At 46.2% G+C, this 16205-nt stretch overlaps 1 protein-coding gene across 5 annotated transcripts in view; it reads right to left on the bottom strand.

Moving 5' to 3' along the window:
* The window catches only part of PPA2 (inorganic pyrophosphatase 2), a 35746-nt gene extending 28693 nt beyond the window's left edge, over positions 1-7053 (bottom strand). The window contains exons 1-3 of one of the 5 annotated variants that reach the window (XM_040556615.1): positions 6710-7053; positions 4854-4918; positions 3136-3180 (exon numbers count right to left, since the gene is read on the bottom strand). In XM_040556615.1, the coding sequence (XP_040412549.1) occupies positions 3136-3180; positions 4854-4918; positions 6710-6854 (255 nt within the window). In that variant the 5' untranslated portion in view covers positions 6855-7053. The remainder of the gene's footprint in view (positions 1-3135; positions 3181-4853; positions 4919-6709) is intronic. The other 4 variants (XM_040556614.1, XM_040556616.1, XM_040556613.1 and 1 more) reach the window with 4 other exon arrangements.
* Positions 7054-16205: the final 9152 nt, after the last annotated feature.

Genomic DNA, 16205 nt, shown 5'->3' with positions numbered 1-16205 from the left:
ATGAGATAACGTGAATACTTTACCCAAGACATATACATGACAAGTGGATTAGAAACTCTTTCACTACAGCAGGGAAGCAACACTTCACATTTGTCTTGAAAAGAAAACCATGACCTCTTCAAACCTTCTTGCTGCCAGACATAGAAGACCACAGTCAACAATCTACCTCCGACAGTTCTGACTGTAACCACAGCGGGAACATCCAGCCTCTCAGACACAGATGGGAAACTTTTGATGCCTTTCAGAGAGATTTGCTTGGACAGTGCGGATCCCAAGTGCTTGCAGTGTTGAAGACAAAGCAGAGATTCAGACTGCAAGCTGACAGCAAGTTTGAGACCGAACTTGAACAATTTTGAAGCTGAATATGATTTCTTCCAACATAGTTTCTCCCTGAAAGTAACTTCTCTCGAGTCTTAACCCAAAAAAGTCCATGAAACACAGAAGTTCAGTTGTCAACAATGGCTGAAAAGCTAAATCTAATTAAGTTTGGAAGGTCTAAAATGTTGCAAGGAAGAAAGGTTCCTGAGAACATTTCATATAGAAATATCACAGCTTCTCCCTTCCAACTAGAAGCTGAGACTGCAAAACAGCTAACAAACTTCTATGATGTGCATTCCCACGAATGTTGACTCCAATTTTTGAGACATTCTTTTCTGCATAAGAAATGCCAAGAACAATTTAAAGTTAGATTAGAGAGACTGAGGAGACTCATGCAGAATTATTGTCATTTTCCATGGCTAAACTGCCATCTGATGAATACCAGTTCAGCACAATTTAACACCCACTCTTAAGAGGGCCTGCCCTGGTGGAGAGTAACAACTAACTGCCACCCTAAAAGCACAAGTCTTAAAGATGCCACTTGGTTTCTAGGGCAAGAGGAACTATCACCTTTGAATTCTGGCCAAATTCAGCAAGGATCAACTGAACATCCAGGAGCAACAGTAGCTTTTGCATCCCTAGACCAGGGTACTGATTACAGTGCTTCAAAGATCTTTAGCCATCAGCACATGGCACTAAATTCCTCGTTTCCCTTTATGCCCTGACTAAGCCACGTTTTCCCTGAATACAAGCACACATTGATACATTTCTCACCAGGCCAAGGTGACCCAAGCTGCTCAAGAACCCAGCGTAAGACACAACACCTTCCTGAACATGAAGATTCCTCTCTTTTCTCCCCACCTCCCGAAGATAATGATGAAATGGGGTTTTCTAAATGATTTGCATTCTTCTATTTTACCATCTAAGACCAAACATGTTTGGAAAGCCTATAAACTGCACATTCGCTTGCATACTCACACGAGATGCCTCAAGACCGAAACTGAAGTATTAATACAATACCATGACTCCTTCTAACAAAGGAAAGTATTAACTTTCATCCACTTAAGTGTTTCCGCAGTAGGACCACAGTCAAATCATACTAAATAATGCTGAGTGTGCTAAAATTTTTGCCAAGGCATTTAAGTAGAAGTAAACCCAATTAGTAGATGAGGGAAAGGCTGTGGATATGGTCTACCTAGATGTTAGTAAGGCTTCTGACGCTGTTCCTTACAGCATTCTTCTGGAGAAATGGCCTCAACTTGTGCCAGGGCAGGTTTAGGTTGGATATTAGGAAAAATTCTTCACTGAAAGGGTTGCAAAGCTTTGGAACAGGCTACCCTAGGGATGTAGTTGAGTCACCATCCCTGGAGGTAATTCAGAAGACATGTAGATGTGGTGCTTAGGGACATGGCTGAGTGGTAGACTTGGTGGTGCTACGTTAATGGTTGGACTTGATGATCTTAAAAGGTCTTCTCCAACCCAAGTGATGCTATGATTCTATGATTTGCCTTTGCTCCTTTTCCACAGTTCTGTTAAACCACAGTCCAGAGTTCTCTCATATCAGGAGTTATGTGAAGCAACTATGGTGTGTCTACACTAGTCCGGGAAAGAAGAGCTGCTCAGCTTCACAGGCTTTTTTTTTTTGTTGTCGTTGTTGTTTATAGACTGATCCAGAGATCTGAAAAAGGGAACTAGAAACAGTTCTACACAAGCCATCGTACTTCCCACTACACAGAGAGAAGCAGTTTTAGACACTGCACAGAACAGGCTTTGCATCTTTGCAACCAGCAGATACTGACACAGCATTTAAGGCCAGTAATTAGGAATTCATGTTGCAAGGCTGTTAAGAAAGGCTCTTGGGACATACTCTTTCTCCTCAACAACTCATCTATCAGGCATGATCCTACATCTATCAAACAGCACTTTAATGGGCACCAAACAGCAAGACAACTGAAGTGTTATGGAAGCACCATAGATTGAAAGAATCACGAGGCAAAGGCAGAGGAAATGCACAGAGCAAGATTGTGTTGGGGACTGGCGTACTGTACAAGAACCAGTGTGCCACACAGTAGTTGCAAAACTGTGGGAATGCAGACAGTTAGGACACTTCTTTCACATTAGAGGGGCAGTTACAGTTTTGCAATATGACTGGCCAAACAGATATTGAGAAGATGGGGGGGGCGGGGGGGGAGGTCAAGGCAAACACTGCAAAAAAATTGCTACATTTTGGAAAGGATGCTTGCATAAACAATTCTTGTTTCACAGAAAAAGCTTGAACAGACCTGCCATGTTCTCTGGGCTTCTCCTAGGCTCAGCTTTATTAGCACTTGGTTAATGCTGAACCATTAGCAGATGTGATTTTCTCTTTGGGCTTTCTAAACGAGCACAGAAAATGACATACCCTCAGGTGTAAAAAGCAGATACTAATTCTCATTTCTGCCCTAACATACTTACCATCTCTGAAGTTTTGTATACATACCAAAATTAAACCCCAGTCAGAGCATAATGAATATTTCATTAATGGACGTTTTTCATTGCAAATGTTTTTGCAAAAAAAGATTACATATCTACGCTGCAATAGTCATAATGAACCTTTCAGAGAGTGGTATAAAAGTGTTTGTCTTTGAGAACATCTTGATGAATAAAAGAATTCTGACATTTGAGGCCCATTCAAAGGGAGAATATTAAATCCCTTTAAGCCTAAAAGACTTGCATTTGAAGATATGTCAACTATATTCAGTGAAAGATCACTTTGCAGAACAGCAAAATGATGTGGAGGAGAGAAAAGAGGGAGAGAAAAGGAGAACTTAGCTGTACCTCGTTTGCTGTAGTTTTTGACCTCTTTGCAGGAATCTCTTTATCCTGTAGGGAAAGTATGAATAAAGAGCATTAGAGAACAATATTGTATTCACGTAAATACAGACATCACTAGATTTAAATGCAAATTGAACATCCCTCTTTCAAGTATAAAGGCCTAAACTATAACTTTTAAAAACAGGTAGTTGGTCCTGTTTGACTGTGAATTATAACCTTCCCAATGTTGGCAGAGGAAGATAAAAACGCACATGGACACATCCACTTTCTCCCAGCTACTTAAAAATTTCAATCAGCAGTTTAGGCATCAGCTGGTTAAAAACACATCAGTCATCCTTTTGTTCACTTGAAAACGATAAAAAACAGAACAGAGAATGGAAAATGGGTTTGGAGTTATCCACCATAAAATTAAAGTCCACAAAGCTTAGATCGGAGGAGGGAAAGAATGTAACACACAAGGCCTTACCTCCTCCTCCTGCAAAGAAAGCAAAATTTACACAGACCTTCATGATGACTCCCCTTCTTGCTCCCCCCCTCTGGTGCTTATGTCCCACAGAAAGCTCTTTCCTTGCTCACACAGCCAAAATCAAAGGCTCTATGCCTTGATCAGACATTGCTGTACTATAATTCAATCCACAGAGAAGTCACAGACCATAATCCATCCCTCCAAACCTTAAACTCTGGGTGTGGGGTCAGCCACCACATAACACATGGGTGAAAATGCCCATTGCTCTTTCATCAATATCACCAACTGATCAGAGCATCTTGGTAATGACTCTGAGCGAGGCTTGTATCTTCCACTGACTACCATGCTTAGATCGGCTGCTCAAAAAGGTTTCATCCATACTTTTAAGCTCTCAGTTTAAGTAACTGAAGAGATTGGTTCATTACTTCAGAATTCTAAATCTAAACACAGTACAGCTGCTGACCTTTCACACCAGTCATGTCACCCATAGTGTCCCAGCAACACGTAAAGAAAACGGCCCAAACCCTCCCAACCTGTTTGTGTAACAAGTAAACCATAATAAGCAAACCCAAGTCTAACCCAAAGACTGGCAGTTCCCACCGGTGACATATAAAACAGGCGTTTCATTATTGCTATAATGAAACTCCAGGGAGTGTGGCTAACAAGACGTGAAAGTGCTCAGCTGCACCTCACGCCTTATAATTCTCCAAAGGTGCGATTACCACTTCTCTCTTGGGCATTGTTGTTGGCTTCCAATTATACTCCCCCTTTTGGGAATTAAAAAAAGAATACACCACTAGTCACACAAGTATGTGCTGTAGATGTCCTACAGCGAGGAAACGCATACATTTAATTGCAGTTGTAGGAAAATACCCTTTTAAAAAAGTAACAATAAAAAGTGAGTTCTAGAGCACAAACACAAGCCTTAAACAGAGGAGAACTATCACAAAATACCACGAGGGTTTAACCCACCCTCAATAACCTGGAGTCTTAAAAAGACACCTAGGGTCATTTACACAGTTATTATTACGTTTTACTACAAGTTACTGAACTCAGCTGAGAAAATTTGGTGGAGTTATATTTCTTGTGTTACATAGGAAATCAGCCTGGATTAAAATGGTCCCTTCTGATGCTACAGATTTGTGCCTCAAATGCTCTAAAAATCCTTTTTTAAAAGTGCGTTTTTACCTAGAGAGTACCAACAAAGCTGTTATCATTTCAGAAATGAATTTTGTCTCAAGGCAAATATACATACCTCTTTAGCTCCAGCAAAAAGCGGAATGTCATGAAATGGGGAAATATATTTACCATCTGCATTCTCTGAAAAACACAATGAAAAAGTAGCATTACAAATCTAAATACATGCCATAAGACATCTGCATTGCTAAGAACTATCATGCATTGTACAAGGATATGGAGTGACACAATATGCATCAGTTAAACTTTTTTTCTGAATTGTAGTTCCAAAGACCAAAAAATAAGCTCCATGCAGGACAATGTATTTGACTGTTTGACAATGACTCATTAGAATGAGAATTATTGCTTCAGTATACAATGCCATACTTTTCTGTTCTTACTACCTGGCAATACAAGCTATGTAAAGTTGAGAAGATCCTTTTATTCTCTTTTCTCCTTCTCCCTGGCAATACAAAACCATTAACAGGTGGAGAAAAAAAAAAAAAAGTGTTAAGTTCCATAAGTTCCATAAGCAATCAGTGAATTTACCTGGGCTTCCTGGCAGTGCAGCCCTAGTAACTTCACTGTGTTTCTATTAAACTAAACTTCCCAATCACAAAGAGACAATCGTCCGACATAGGCCCAAGTCTGACCAAGAGAATACGTGAGGGATAGGATAATTGCACAGGCCCTAGAAATGAAACAATACCTAAAAAACTGAAAAAATTGACATTAACTTAATGCTTAATGGGGATCTGGTCTGCACCTTAGCCTTGCTTCCACTGTAGGGAGAAACAAAACGCACTGGAGTGAATGCTTAAGCATTTCAAATTACTCAGAAACTTTTCAATGTACCAAAAGCTTAAGTACTGCAACAAATCTATGCATAAACAGAAACATCAGCAGCAATACAAAGTACTAACACTAATCTCAACGAGTTCCCCCTCTGTTAGCACCCCTTGTCACAGTAAATGGAAAAACAAAGGACTTCCTTTAGCCATGGACTGTACTTTGACCACCTCAACACGGAGGAACACGCGATGGTGGTTTTCACAGCTCTTGGAAGCCTCCCAGATGTTCCTCCCAAATAAAACAAAGGTTGGTGGTGGGCTGCTTGCTTCCACTGAGGAACGTGACTTTCTGCAGCTGACCTGCTGCGCAGGCAGCCCCCTGGGGCTGAGCACAAGGGATCCCTGGCAGGGCACAGCCCTTGGAGCACACGAAACCTCTGCGTCTCGCACGACAGCAGGGCACTGCAGGCAGGGTGCGTGACGCCAGCAGACGTCAGATGTAACTCCCGAGAAGCTAATGGACCAAAGATGTACCGAGAGGGTGCTTGCGAAACAAGTGGCATTCGAACAGTCAGCTTTATTACTGAAATGCGTAACGCTGAGGCCGCACGCCACCAGATTTCACTGGGCTTTGAGAAGCCTCCTGGAGGTGCTCTCCCAGATCCCCTCGGTGCTAATGGCCTAGGAGGTCCCTCAGGGCTCAAGCCCCGAGGGATTTTTTTGACATTTCTGAGAGAGGGCTGGCTTCATCACAGGGTGCAGGGAATGCTACCCGGCTGCTGAGCTGAGGCTGCCATGGCTACGGCCATCCTTGGGCTCCGCCAGCCAGGCTGCCACAGGCACCCCCAGCACCTCTTCACCTCCTGTGGGGCTTCAGGGGCCGGGGCCCAGCCACGCAGCACACAGCGGCCCTCAAGGCCCAGCAGCCCCTCTAAAAGGAAAACATGACAGGAAAACCCCTTATTTTCCACACAAAATCTACCCCCTCAAGCAAGGGGAGGCTGAGGGGCGATGCCTCCTCCAGCCTGAGGGGTCTCTGCGGGGAACCGCCGCCGCCTCTCCCCCACCGTGCCCCCCTCCCGAGGCGGGGTAGGAAGGAAGGAAGGAAGGGGGTTTTACGGAGCCCCGGGGCGCTGCTACTTACTAAAGTAGAGGCGGTAATCGGGAGAGTTGGGCCGCCCCCGCTGCTCCGTGCCGTAGCGGGCCATGGCGCTGAGGCAGCGGCGCGGCGGCCGCCCCCACCCCCGCGCCGCCAGCAGCAGCCGCCCCAGCCCCGGCAGCGCACGCATGATGGCGGCGGTCGCCTCCCTCCCCTTCCTGCGGCCGTCGAGGCTGCGCCGGCCCCCCGCCCCGCCTGGAAGCCCTGGCACGGCGGGGCAGGGAGCTTCCAGGACCGGTAGTGGTGCCCTCCTGCACTGCCGACGAGGAGGGAGAGCTGCGGGCGAGCGGGGAGAGCCGCCACCAGCCGCGCCGACGCCTGAGGGGAGGCATGGCCCCGAGCCCCAAAATGGCGGCGCGGCCCCGCACCAGCCCCGTGGAAAGGCGGGCAGAGGCGGCTTGTTCTCAGGGGGTGTTGTTGCCGAGCCCAAACGGTGCCCCCCGTTCCCTTGGGAGTTGCCCCGTTTCACTGTGGGGCTGCTTGTCCCCAGCCTCAGGGAAGAGGGGGACACGGGGGAAGGTAGGGACACGAAATGAGGGGTGACCCTGGCAGGGGTGCCACCCCCCTGCCCGCTCCTTGGCAAAAAAGCATTAATTTCTTCTTAGCACACACAATTCTCACCAGGCCGTCCATAGATGAGCGACTTGCACAGACTCCCACAGGTAGTAATATTTTTATATTGAATCTCACAAACACACAAACTAGATTCTTGTCTGTATTCAGGTTGTAGTGGTTCTGAAGCTTACCCCCCTATGTACAATCCGATTCCTGCAATACTGGTGGCTTTGGACACCGGCCTCTTTCTGTTGATCCTTGAGGAGGGTTTCATATGAGTTTCGCCTACCAATATGGGTTCTTGGAGTGTTGCTTCTCTTCATGGATTTTTCAAAAATCCCCGAAAAGGGGCAGAAGTCACTGCATTCATTTTAGTGATGGAGAAACTGACGCAGACCAATTTTTGTTACTGTTGTCGCTCATACATCCCAAACCAATGTCTTTGGTGATTGATACTAATTTTGAATTTTAACTCCGATTTGAATTATTGTGGAAGATTTGTGTGGGATAACTACACGTTCCCCTGATTATTTTATATGGTATTTGAAACTTTATTGGGAATTTTTCAATTGCAGCATTAAGGCTTAGACAATCTCTTCCATCGAATTTAAAAGGTATATAACTTCTTTTGCTCTTTATTTGCCCCCTTTACTATTGGTTAGATAAGGTTTTAAAAGCATCAGGATTGTTCTGTGTGCGTCCTAAGGATCCAGCTGTATTTTACAATGGAGTGGGAGACTTCCCTGACAGCTTCCATCACTGTTCCTGCCTGTACTCCTTAAACGTGTTAGCAGCTACTCAAGACCTCAGAGAGAGTTGTGTGCTAGTGGGTGGGTTTTTCACTACTGTAAGGGCTCTGGATAAAAAGTTATGGTCTCCTTCCTTCTCTTTTTCTGAGCCATTGTTTGCTAAATTTGTCACAACAGGCTTATCTCCAGGAGAACAGAATGGCAGGCCAATTATCCACCTCCACAGAAGCCGCTAAATAGTTGTTGGTGTTTTGCCAGAGGTGTTGGCATCTTTCATCCCCGAGTTCACCGAATGCAAGGTTTTCCTGAATGGGACACTTGGGAGTTGAAATTCTTCATGTGTCTGTTTGAAGTTCTTAGTGTTTTGGGTTTGTAAGAGGGCAAATCATCAGTTTTTCACGTGGGGAAAAAAAAAAAGTAGAGAAACTTTCTCTATTTTAAAAACCCTATTCAGCATTTTCTTTGAGTTGGCCTGCTGCTGAAACATGCAAGGTTAAAAACAAATGTGTCATGGGCCTAGCCTTCCACCTCTGCTTGGGTCTGAGGAATGTGGGTTTCATTTATGGAAGTTCAGAGCTTTTGAAAATCATTTACTGAGTGCACACGCAGTATTCGCAGTATTTTTATTCTTGCAAAGTTGGCAGTTGGTTGTAGTGTTATTCTAGTAGGAACCCAACATATATTTATTTACTCATACAAGTTAGGAAGTGAAATATGCAGCTGTGGTCAAGAGTCACTGTAAGATGCACAAAGTCTGAGTGCAGAGTTCTCCTTTGCCTAGTGTGGTCTTATCTAAAGCTTTCTCATCTGTAATGGGAAATCAGCTGTGAAACACTTGGAATTTATGAAATATAAATGAGCTCCTGTGCAGGCACTTTCAAGGTGCATAAACAGATGCCATCCTGTTACCTAGCAAGGGTGGATGATATGGTGGAAAAACATGCACAAACCCTGTAAACATTGTGAAAGCAGAGAACTTGATGTTTTAGTACTCTAAAATTCTCTTAATTAAATTTCCCTACAGAAATAATAACAATAAAGCCCTGAACAGATTTAACTGTGTTTCTCAGTATTATGCATTATGGTACACAGAACATGGCAGAAGTACACGCAGTACTCCTGAAGTCAGATTTAGGTGATATTGCAGCTTCCTTGTTAGAATAAATTTACTTCATACTCTTAAATCTATGAAACAAATACATGTTGTGGTTCTGGTATCTACATGACTCAAATTCTCTTAAATTACTAAGGTTTTTACTACCAAGGTCGTTTTTCACTTCTTTTTATTCCCAAGCATTTTATGTCCAAATACAAGTGTTGTTCCAATTGGGCCAGCAAAAGGTGCACATAGGGCTGATCCCATTTATTGACCTTGAAACAGCTTCCACTGAAAGATGATGAAAATATTGCTATTTATTTCAATGGAATTAGAATCAGGTCCATCAGACTTAAGTAGGGCTTACATGGTACTTAGGTTTTATGCTTGCCCTCTGCACAGGGGTGAATCTCATTCCACCAGAATACCACTGGAGTATAGCAAAGACTCAGCAGCAGTATAATCACCTAAGCCTGAAGGACACCCTTACTTTAAGTTTGTACTCTGCAGTGTACATTTACATTTCTTTCTTTCATGTATGTATTATGAAACTGTGCGTATGTTTTGCCAGTGAAAATGCCGTGCAAATTAAATGCAGAAAACAGCTTATTATGTTATAAATAATCATAAAAAGAACAATTTCCCTTCCTCCTGAATGAAAATCATTTTCATCTTTTCAGCTAATAAGGCTTTGAAGAATGTCATTAGTACCACTATGTGCTATTTCAGTGTGTTTGCTCTTGACTGGTGATTACATCACTCTCATTAACTTTGCTGTAATGTAACTTCTATCTCCATTGCTTATAAAACCATTAATCTGAAGGAATCAATTCCTGCCAGCCTTCTGCTTTACTGCTACCTACGTGCGAAAGGCCTGCGCTCGCGGACCGCTGTCCTCGTGCTCCAGCCACCCTGGTGGAGCAGGTAACTGCTTGCACTTGCTCGTCTATCTCCCTTATTCAGGTCACGCTGAGCAAGGCCAGCTGAGACAGGACAAAGACATGGGCTGTCATGCTGACTTTTGGCTGCAGCAGGTGAAGGAGCATGGACACCGCTGTCTACCTGCAGATCTTTGCACTGACAGTCTCCATCAGGAAGAGGATGGCACGTTGTTGGAGTCAGTAATCTTTCTCGTGGGCACAGCTGGATTTGGGAGAGGATGTCTGCGCACAGCCTAGTTACACAAGCACTTGCATTGTACATGCTGACAAATACTTGATGGTAGCAAAAGACTACATTGTCTAATTAAGAGGAAAAAATTGTGTATTTCAGTAAGCAGAGTGAGACTTACTAGGTTACGTTACTTTCCATCTCGATGTGAAGAAAGACCCAAAGAAACTGTTTGGGACACATTGCGAACTCACCTCAGCTACCCTATTGCTGATCCTCAACATTTATGCAAAACTAGTTTTTAGTCATAATATTCACAATGAGGTATAGGAAGATGACAAGTTTTCAGCCTATTTTTTTTCTGAATAAATTGTTTCTCTGAGCTGCTAGTTTTTTTTTTTTTTTTAACCTTGCTTTTTGTTAGGCTGCTTGTAACAGAGCGTAGGATTCACATGGCAGATTACTGTCGCTGTGAGTGTGCAGGGTTGCCAGCCAGGCAGCGCTCGTCTGGCCAGCGGTGTCTAATTGCAGCGGGTGCTGATGGCCAAGGCCAGCCGGACAGGCACGCCACCGCTCTGCCTGGACTTGTGCCTAGAAAGCCAAGTCCTCGAGAGGCGAGGACACTGTGCCTGTGTCAAGCTTTGTTGGATGCTCCCGTTTCTCCCTTCCTAGACATCTGTATTGTGTTCTTGTTACGCCCTGTGAAGCGTGGATTTTCAGCTACTGTAACTTCCACCCAAATGTGTTCGCAAGTATTGACTGAAACTTGATTTAAAATTTTTAAAATTTATCTTTGTTTACTGCAGAGCAACTTCCCTGTCGCAAAAGAGAAATCACCAAATGGTCTTCTTTCCTTTTCATTCGTTCTTCCACATAGGTGCATGTACAAAAAAAGGGAGAGACAGAAAAAAAAGTGTTCTAATTAAGCTCAAAAAGCATTGCCAGGAAACGTGAAGTTCTAGTGCAAAGCTGCAAGTCTATCAGCATTCAAAATAGGGATGTACAATGAAAATTATGTCTTCTTAAGGCTCCCTTCCCCTCTCAATTTTTGAATTGTCAGACATAAGATTCTCAAAGGATTCCTCAGAAAATATTTTATCTTTGGTAATTTCTACACCCCCTATTTTACATTAAAACATAATAGTAATGAAGATTCATCCTCCTGTACTTTTATCTGCCTCGCTCGTTTTCTCATCTTTCCTCATTAGCTTTGATATCACAGTGCCATCTACTTGATCAACAGAGTCAGGTTATTTTCCTTCGAAAACCACCGTGTGGCTGTAACCCCGAAGAAATCAAAGGGCTGCTCTGTTTCGTGGCCAGTTTGCCTCTCCTCCACCCCTCCAAGCCCTTTCAAAGGAGTGATGCCATCAGCTCTGTGCCCGTGAAGGCTGGCCCAGCTCCGAGCATCTTTTGCAAACTAATAAAACACCCTGGTGGGACGACGACGGATCCAGGGGCACGCTGAGAGCAATTCAAGCCCTGCTGACCTCTCTTCTTCCCTGACAGGTGTTTTGTTTGAAAGCCGGGTCCCGCTCTGTACACAGAAAGCACATCAGCCCTTTGGACGTGTAAACTGGGGCAGTGGATTTGTTTGGAGTAAGAAAGCTTCGTGGCAGTCAAAGGATTGCGTAGCCCGGTGGGTTGAGCCATCCCCTCTTTAAAAAAAAAACAGCCTAGTCTGAGCCTGTGGAGGTGTACGCTTTATTAATTTCTCCTCCAAATATTTAGACAAGAAACACTAGAGACAGGGCTAAAAGAAACGATGGCTGTGCACTTGCTTCCAAAGACCTGTTTCTCTACTGGAATCACCAAGTAAGCAAGATCAGCAGGCAGAGGGAAGGTGACACTGCCACACAAAATAACTTTCCACCTACAAGACAGGCTTTCTTCTCGCTCTATACTGTGGAAAGGTGTTTGAAGTTTTTTTTCCTATGTATATTTCAAAGTAATTTTGAATCATTCATTGTGAAAAATCAATGTGTAGGCTCCGGTTTTACCTAGCCTGAAGTCTTCCATTTTTATTGCTTTTATCCTCATCTGTCATTCTGTTCTTATCTTACAATTATAGCCACAGACAGATAGGGTGAACATACTCACAACTTCCCAGTGCTCAAAGTCCTCGGTGGGCCTTTCACGTGATTGCTCTAATCACTATCTAAGCCTCCACGTTTTGTCTCTCAAAAGATATCTTTGCTATGACTCAACTCTTGCAGGCAGAGCGACAAGAGGTGCAGGCTTGTTTTTGTATGCACCTAGGTGTGCTTGTGGGGAGAGCCTAATAGAGACATCTGCGCCTGTCACTGTCACCTTCCTCCCGTGGAAGGGGTGGGACGGCTTTCTGCAGCAGTACCCTTGTACCCTGCTGATCCTCCGCTACCTGCTGGCTGTAGTCGCTTCACTGTGCGGATTCCAAGGATGCAGAGAATCAAGGACGAGGAGCACCTGTGGACTCATGTCATTAAACACAGCGATTAATCTACCATTAATGACAGCGGTGGTTCTCCAGCAGCATACGGGCCCAGAAGGGAACGGGGCCACACCATGCTCCATCCTGAAAGATTTCTGGTATTGGCCTTGCGCTAATAACGCATCCTCTGCTTCTCCCTCAGTAGCAGTTATGTCTTACCAGCCTCAAAAGGGGTGCAGTGAAACTCCATGGGCATTCGTGGGCTTGCCTGCCTGTGTCCCTGTGCTTGGAGCAGCTCCGGGTGAGACGCGGGTGTAAAGCAAAGCCAGTGGAGAATCGGGCCCTTCATCTTCCAGGTTAATGCGAGTATCTGTTTAAGTCACCAGAGCAGGCCTTACTTTCCCTCCGCTGTGGAAAGCGTGCGCTCTGCTGGGCGGTTTGGCCACCGGTGCTCCTGCAGCACACACAGACTTTGGACCTGGGCAGTTCTCAGGAAATTCTTGTCGGCTGGTGCCATCCCGGTGCAGCCGCGTAAGGAGGCTGCCTTTTGCTCGGAGCAAACCTGAAGTGGCACCTGGTGTCACTGCCGCGGGACTGCAGCAGCGGGGATGAGCACGATAGTCAACCTGCGCCAGCACTGTGCCTATGGGCTCTGGGATACCCGGCTACAAAGAAATATTCCATAACAGCTGTGAGGAACTGCAGCAAAACAAACAACTGTTTGCCTGCTTAATGGCCATCAGTCTTGATGGCGTTCCTGGTCCGTTTATAGCTCAGGATTGAGATAAATGTTAGCATTGACCATTTAACAATAACCTCCTCTGTGTGTCTACTACAGTTGCTTGGGAACACAAAGCCAATGTTTTCCATGTTGACACCAGCACCTGTTCTGTCCCTTGAGTGGAGTGACTTCCATGTAAATACCTCGTACGTGAGTGCTAACATCCACTGGCTTCCGATTTGCTTGGGAGACTGAACTCAGCCCAGCGTACAGGGGTCAAAGAGGTATTTGTGGTAATTGTAAAAAGAGCATTTTGCCCGCACAGATGCCAGATATTCCCTCTTGTTTTACGGATTAGTAACTCCGATAGAGCTCGGCTCTAAGTTGTTTACCATGGCTGGAAGGGAACAGGAGCCGCCTGCGGATCGCGAGGTGGTTGCCAGCCCCAGACGAGACTCCATGTGCAGTTCTGGTAAGGCTTTCTGTGGCGTTTTATTATAGTCCAGGTAAAATACTGTAAACAGTAATAAGAGCCTACAGGGGTTGCATCTGGTTGGCTTTACCCATTCCTACTAACTGCACTGGCACAGTCAACTTGTGTAAGCTCTCCCTGGCTTTAATGTGAAAACAGATAAACCAAGATGTGCGTTAAACCTCACATGGAATATGACTTCAGGCGTGCCATTTTCAGCCTTCTCCATGCTGAGGGGCACAGAGGAGATATTTTGAGGTTCCAGAAGGGACTCCACATTTCCAGTCTGCGTTGCATGCTAGCTCTGGGCTTGTGGCTGCCCCAGAAACACTGCTGCCGCCTGAAGGTGGGCAAACCATTACAAGCACAAAGACAACAGCAAACCACATCCTCGCTGAATGAACACAAACCTTGTCAGTCCCTGTAGTGTATGGTGGAGCTATAGGAAGACAACTTTCTGCACGTGGGTAGGTTGCAGTTGTAATAAACACCTGAACAAACTATTCTATCCTAACTTGGCTGCAACTCTGCATATGTGGCACAGAGCCCACAAATCCCAGAATTTAATAGAATTTCTTCTTCCACCTTCACCCAGCCAAAGTATATTCCCCACTTTTCCCCAAAAGCAGTCTTAATTTAAATAAACATAATAAAGTCTCATAGAAATGATGGGATCTGTGTCTTTGGAGAAGCACGACGTAGTAAGATCCTACCAGGGGTAAAGGGTTTTTCTGGGCATGCTGCTTACATGTACCCCTGCACCCTCCCCTGCCGCAGCTGCTGGCGTAGCTGCATGACGAACTAAGCAGGAGAGCGGATCCAGATGGAAAATAGCCCAGGGGGAAGGGAGGGGGCTTTCAGCCCGACCAGCTCCTCCATCCAGCTTCAGATGCTCCCTGCCACAAATAATGGGAACAAGATTCCCCCGGGGAGGGGGGCAGTCAGGGTGGTGACTGTTTAAACCAGTTTTACCACCCTTGCTGAACGTCAAGCCATCGCTTGGGTAAGGAAAAACAAAACAGCTCAGGAAGTCCCCACTGTAAGGAAACAGGGCAGCTGATTCCCCTCAACTCCCACCTTCATCTGTTTACTCGCTGCCGTGATGTGATGCTTGTCACGGGGTGCCACTGTTCCCTGGGCGCTCTTCTCCCCACTACTGCTGTGCCTCTCAGGGAGCTTTTGTGGTCTGTCTTGCAAAACAAAAGGGTTTCTTGGGGAGTAGCAAAGAGGAAAGGGGACATAATGTGGGGACTGCCTACATAGCTCGTGACTTTTCTGCACGAGCTCTTCCCGGTATCCCCGTCTCTGCTTTAGTCCTCTGCCAGGTTGTGTTCGGAGTGGACACTTTGTGCAGCACTGGCACGGTGCTGCAGTTTGACACAGTAAATTGCATAACAGTTTCCTCATCTTTTCCTTTCCCCGCTGGGTAGAAATGAAGGGCTTTGATCAGGAGGCAGCATCACAGCGAGCCCCTTCCCAAAAAAGCACAACCTGTAGATGAGTTCACGGCGCTGCATTGCATCCTTGCTCCGCTTTCTCCCACGTGGCCCTCAGGGGGACACTGCGTGGCAGTGACACGCTTGGCCAGGGCTGCCAGGTGTCCGGGAGCATTGTCACCCGGTGGCGAGCGTGTGGCAGACCTGCAGCAGTGCAGCTGTGCCGTGGGGAGCCCGCTGCGCCGCTGCCGAGAGCAGAGGGGGCTGCGGGGCCTGGCATCACCGCAGCGGCCGCGATGGCTGCTGACGGCTGCTGGGGCTCTTGCCAGGATAAATGTGGTCCGAGCTGAGATGCCAGCAGCTCCTGCTGTTTTGACATGAGCTTGATTAGACCGGCGCGACGCAGCATCCCCAGGCAGTGCCTGAGTGCCAGGGGCCACTGCTAGCAAATAGGATAATAAGGTCTCTCCCGGGGGCTGAGCCAGGGGTAGTGTGAGCAGCTGTTTCACTGCCATCAGAGCACAGCAATTTGCCACGACAGCCCCTGCGGGTCTTGCTCGTGCTTCGGTGTCCACCGGGTGTGCGCAGGAACTTCCCCGCTCTGCCCCTGGGCCCAAAGCAGCATCCCTCCTTGCCTGTGCCCACACTGCAGAGAGCCACGGGTACCGCTGCTGAGTACCAGCGGGGCACAGCCTGGGTTGGGGCAAAGGTGGCCTCAGGGGTTGTGACCTCTCTGTGGCCAGATGTGGCCATGCCGTGCCAAAGACACAGCTCTGTTTTGGGATGCCAGTACCTGAGGAGTGTCCCCTGAAGCCGGGGAAAGGGGCCTGACAGTGCCTGTGGCATGGGGCTGGCTTTCAAACCGGCCCCGCAAGGCTCGCACATACACCGGGTGAATGCAAACACCGCCCGGGGCGTCAGCTTCCCGGAGG

This window comes from Cygnus olor, chromosome 4 (genome assembly GCF_009769625.2).
Source record: "Cygnus olor isolate bCygOlo1 chromosome 4, bCygOlo1.pri.v2, whole genome shotgun sequence".
In the NCBI taxonomy this organism is placed as follows: Eukaryota; Metazoa; Chordata; class Aves; order Anseriformes; family Anatidae; genus Cygnus; species Cygnus olor.
Note: the sequence above shows the minus strand (reverse complement) of the source record. Positions and strands in the feature narration are given on the sequence as shown.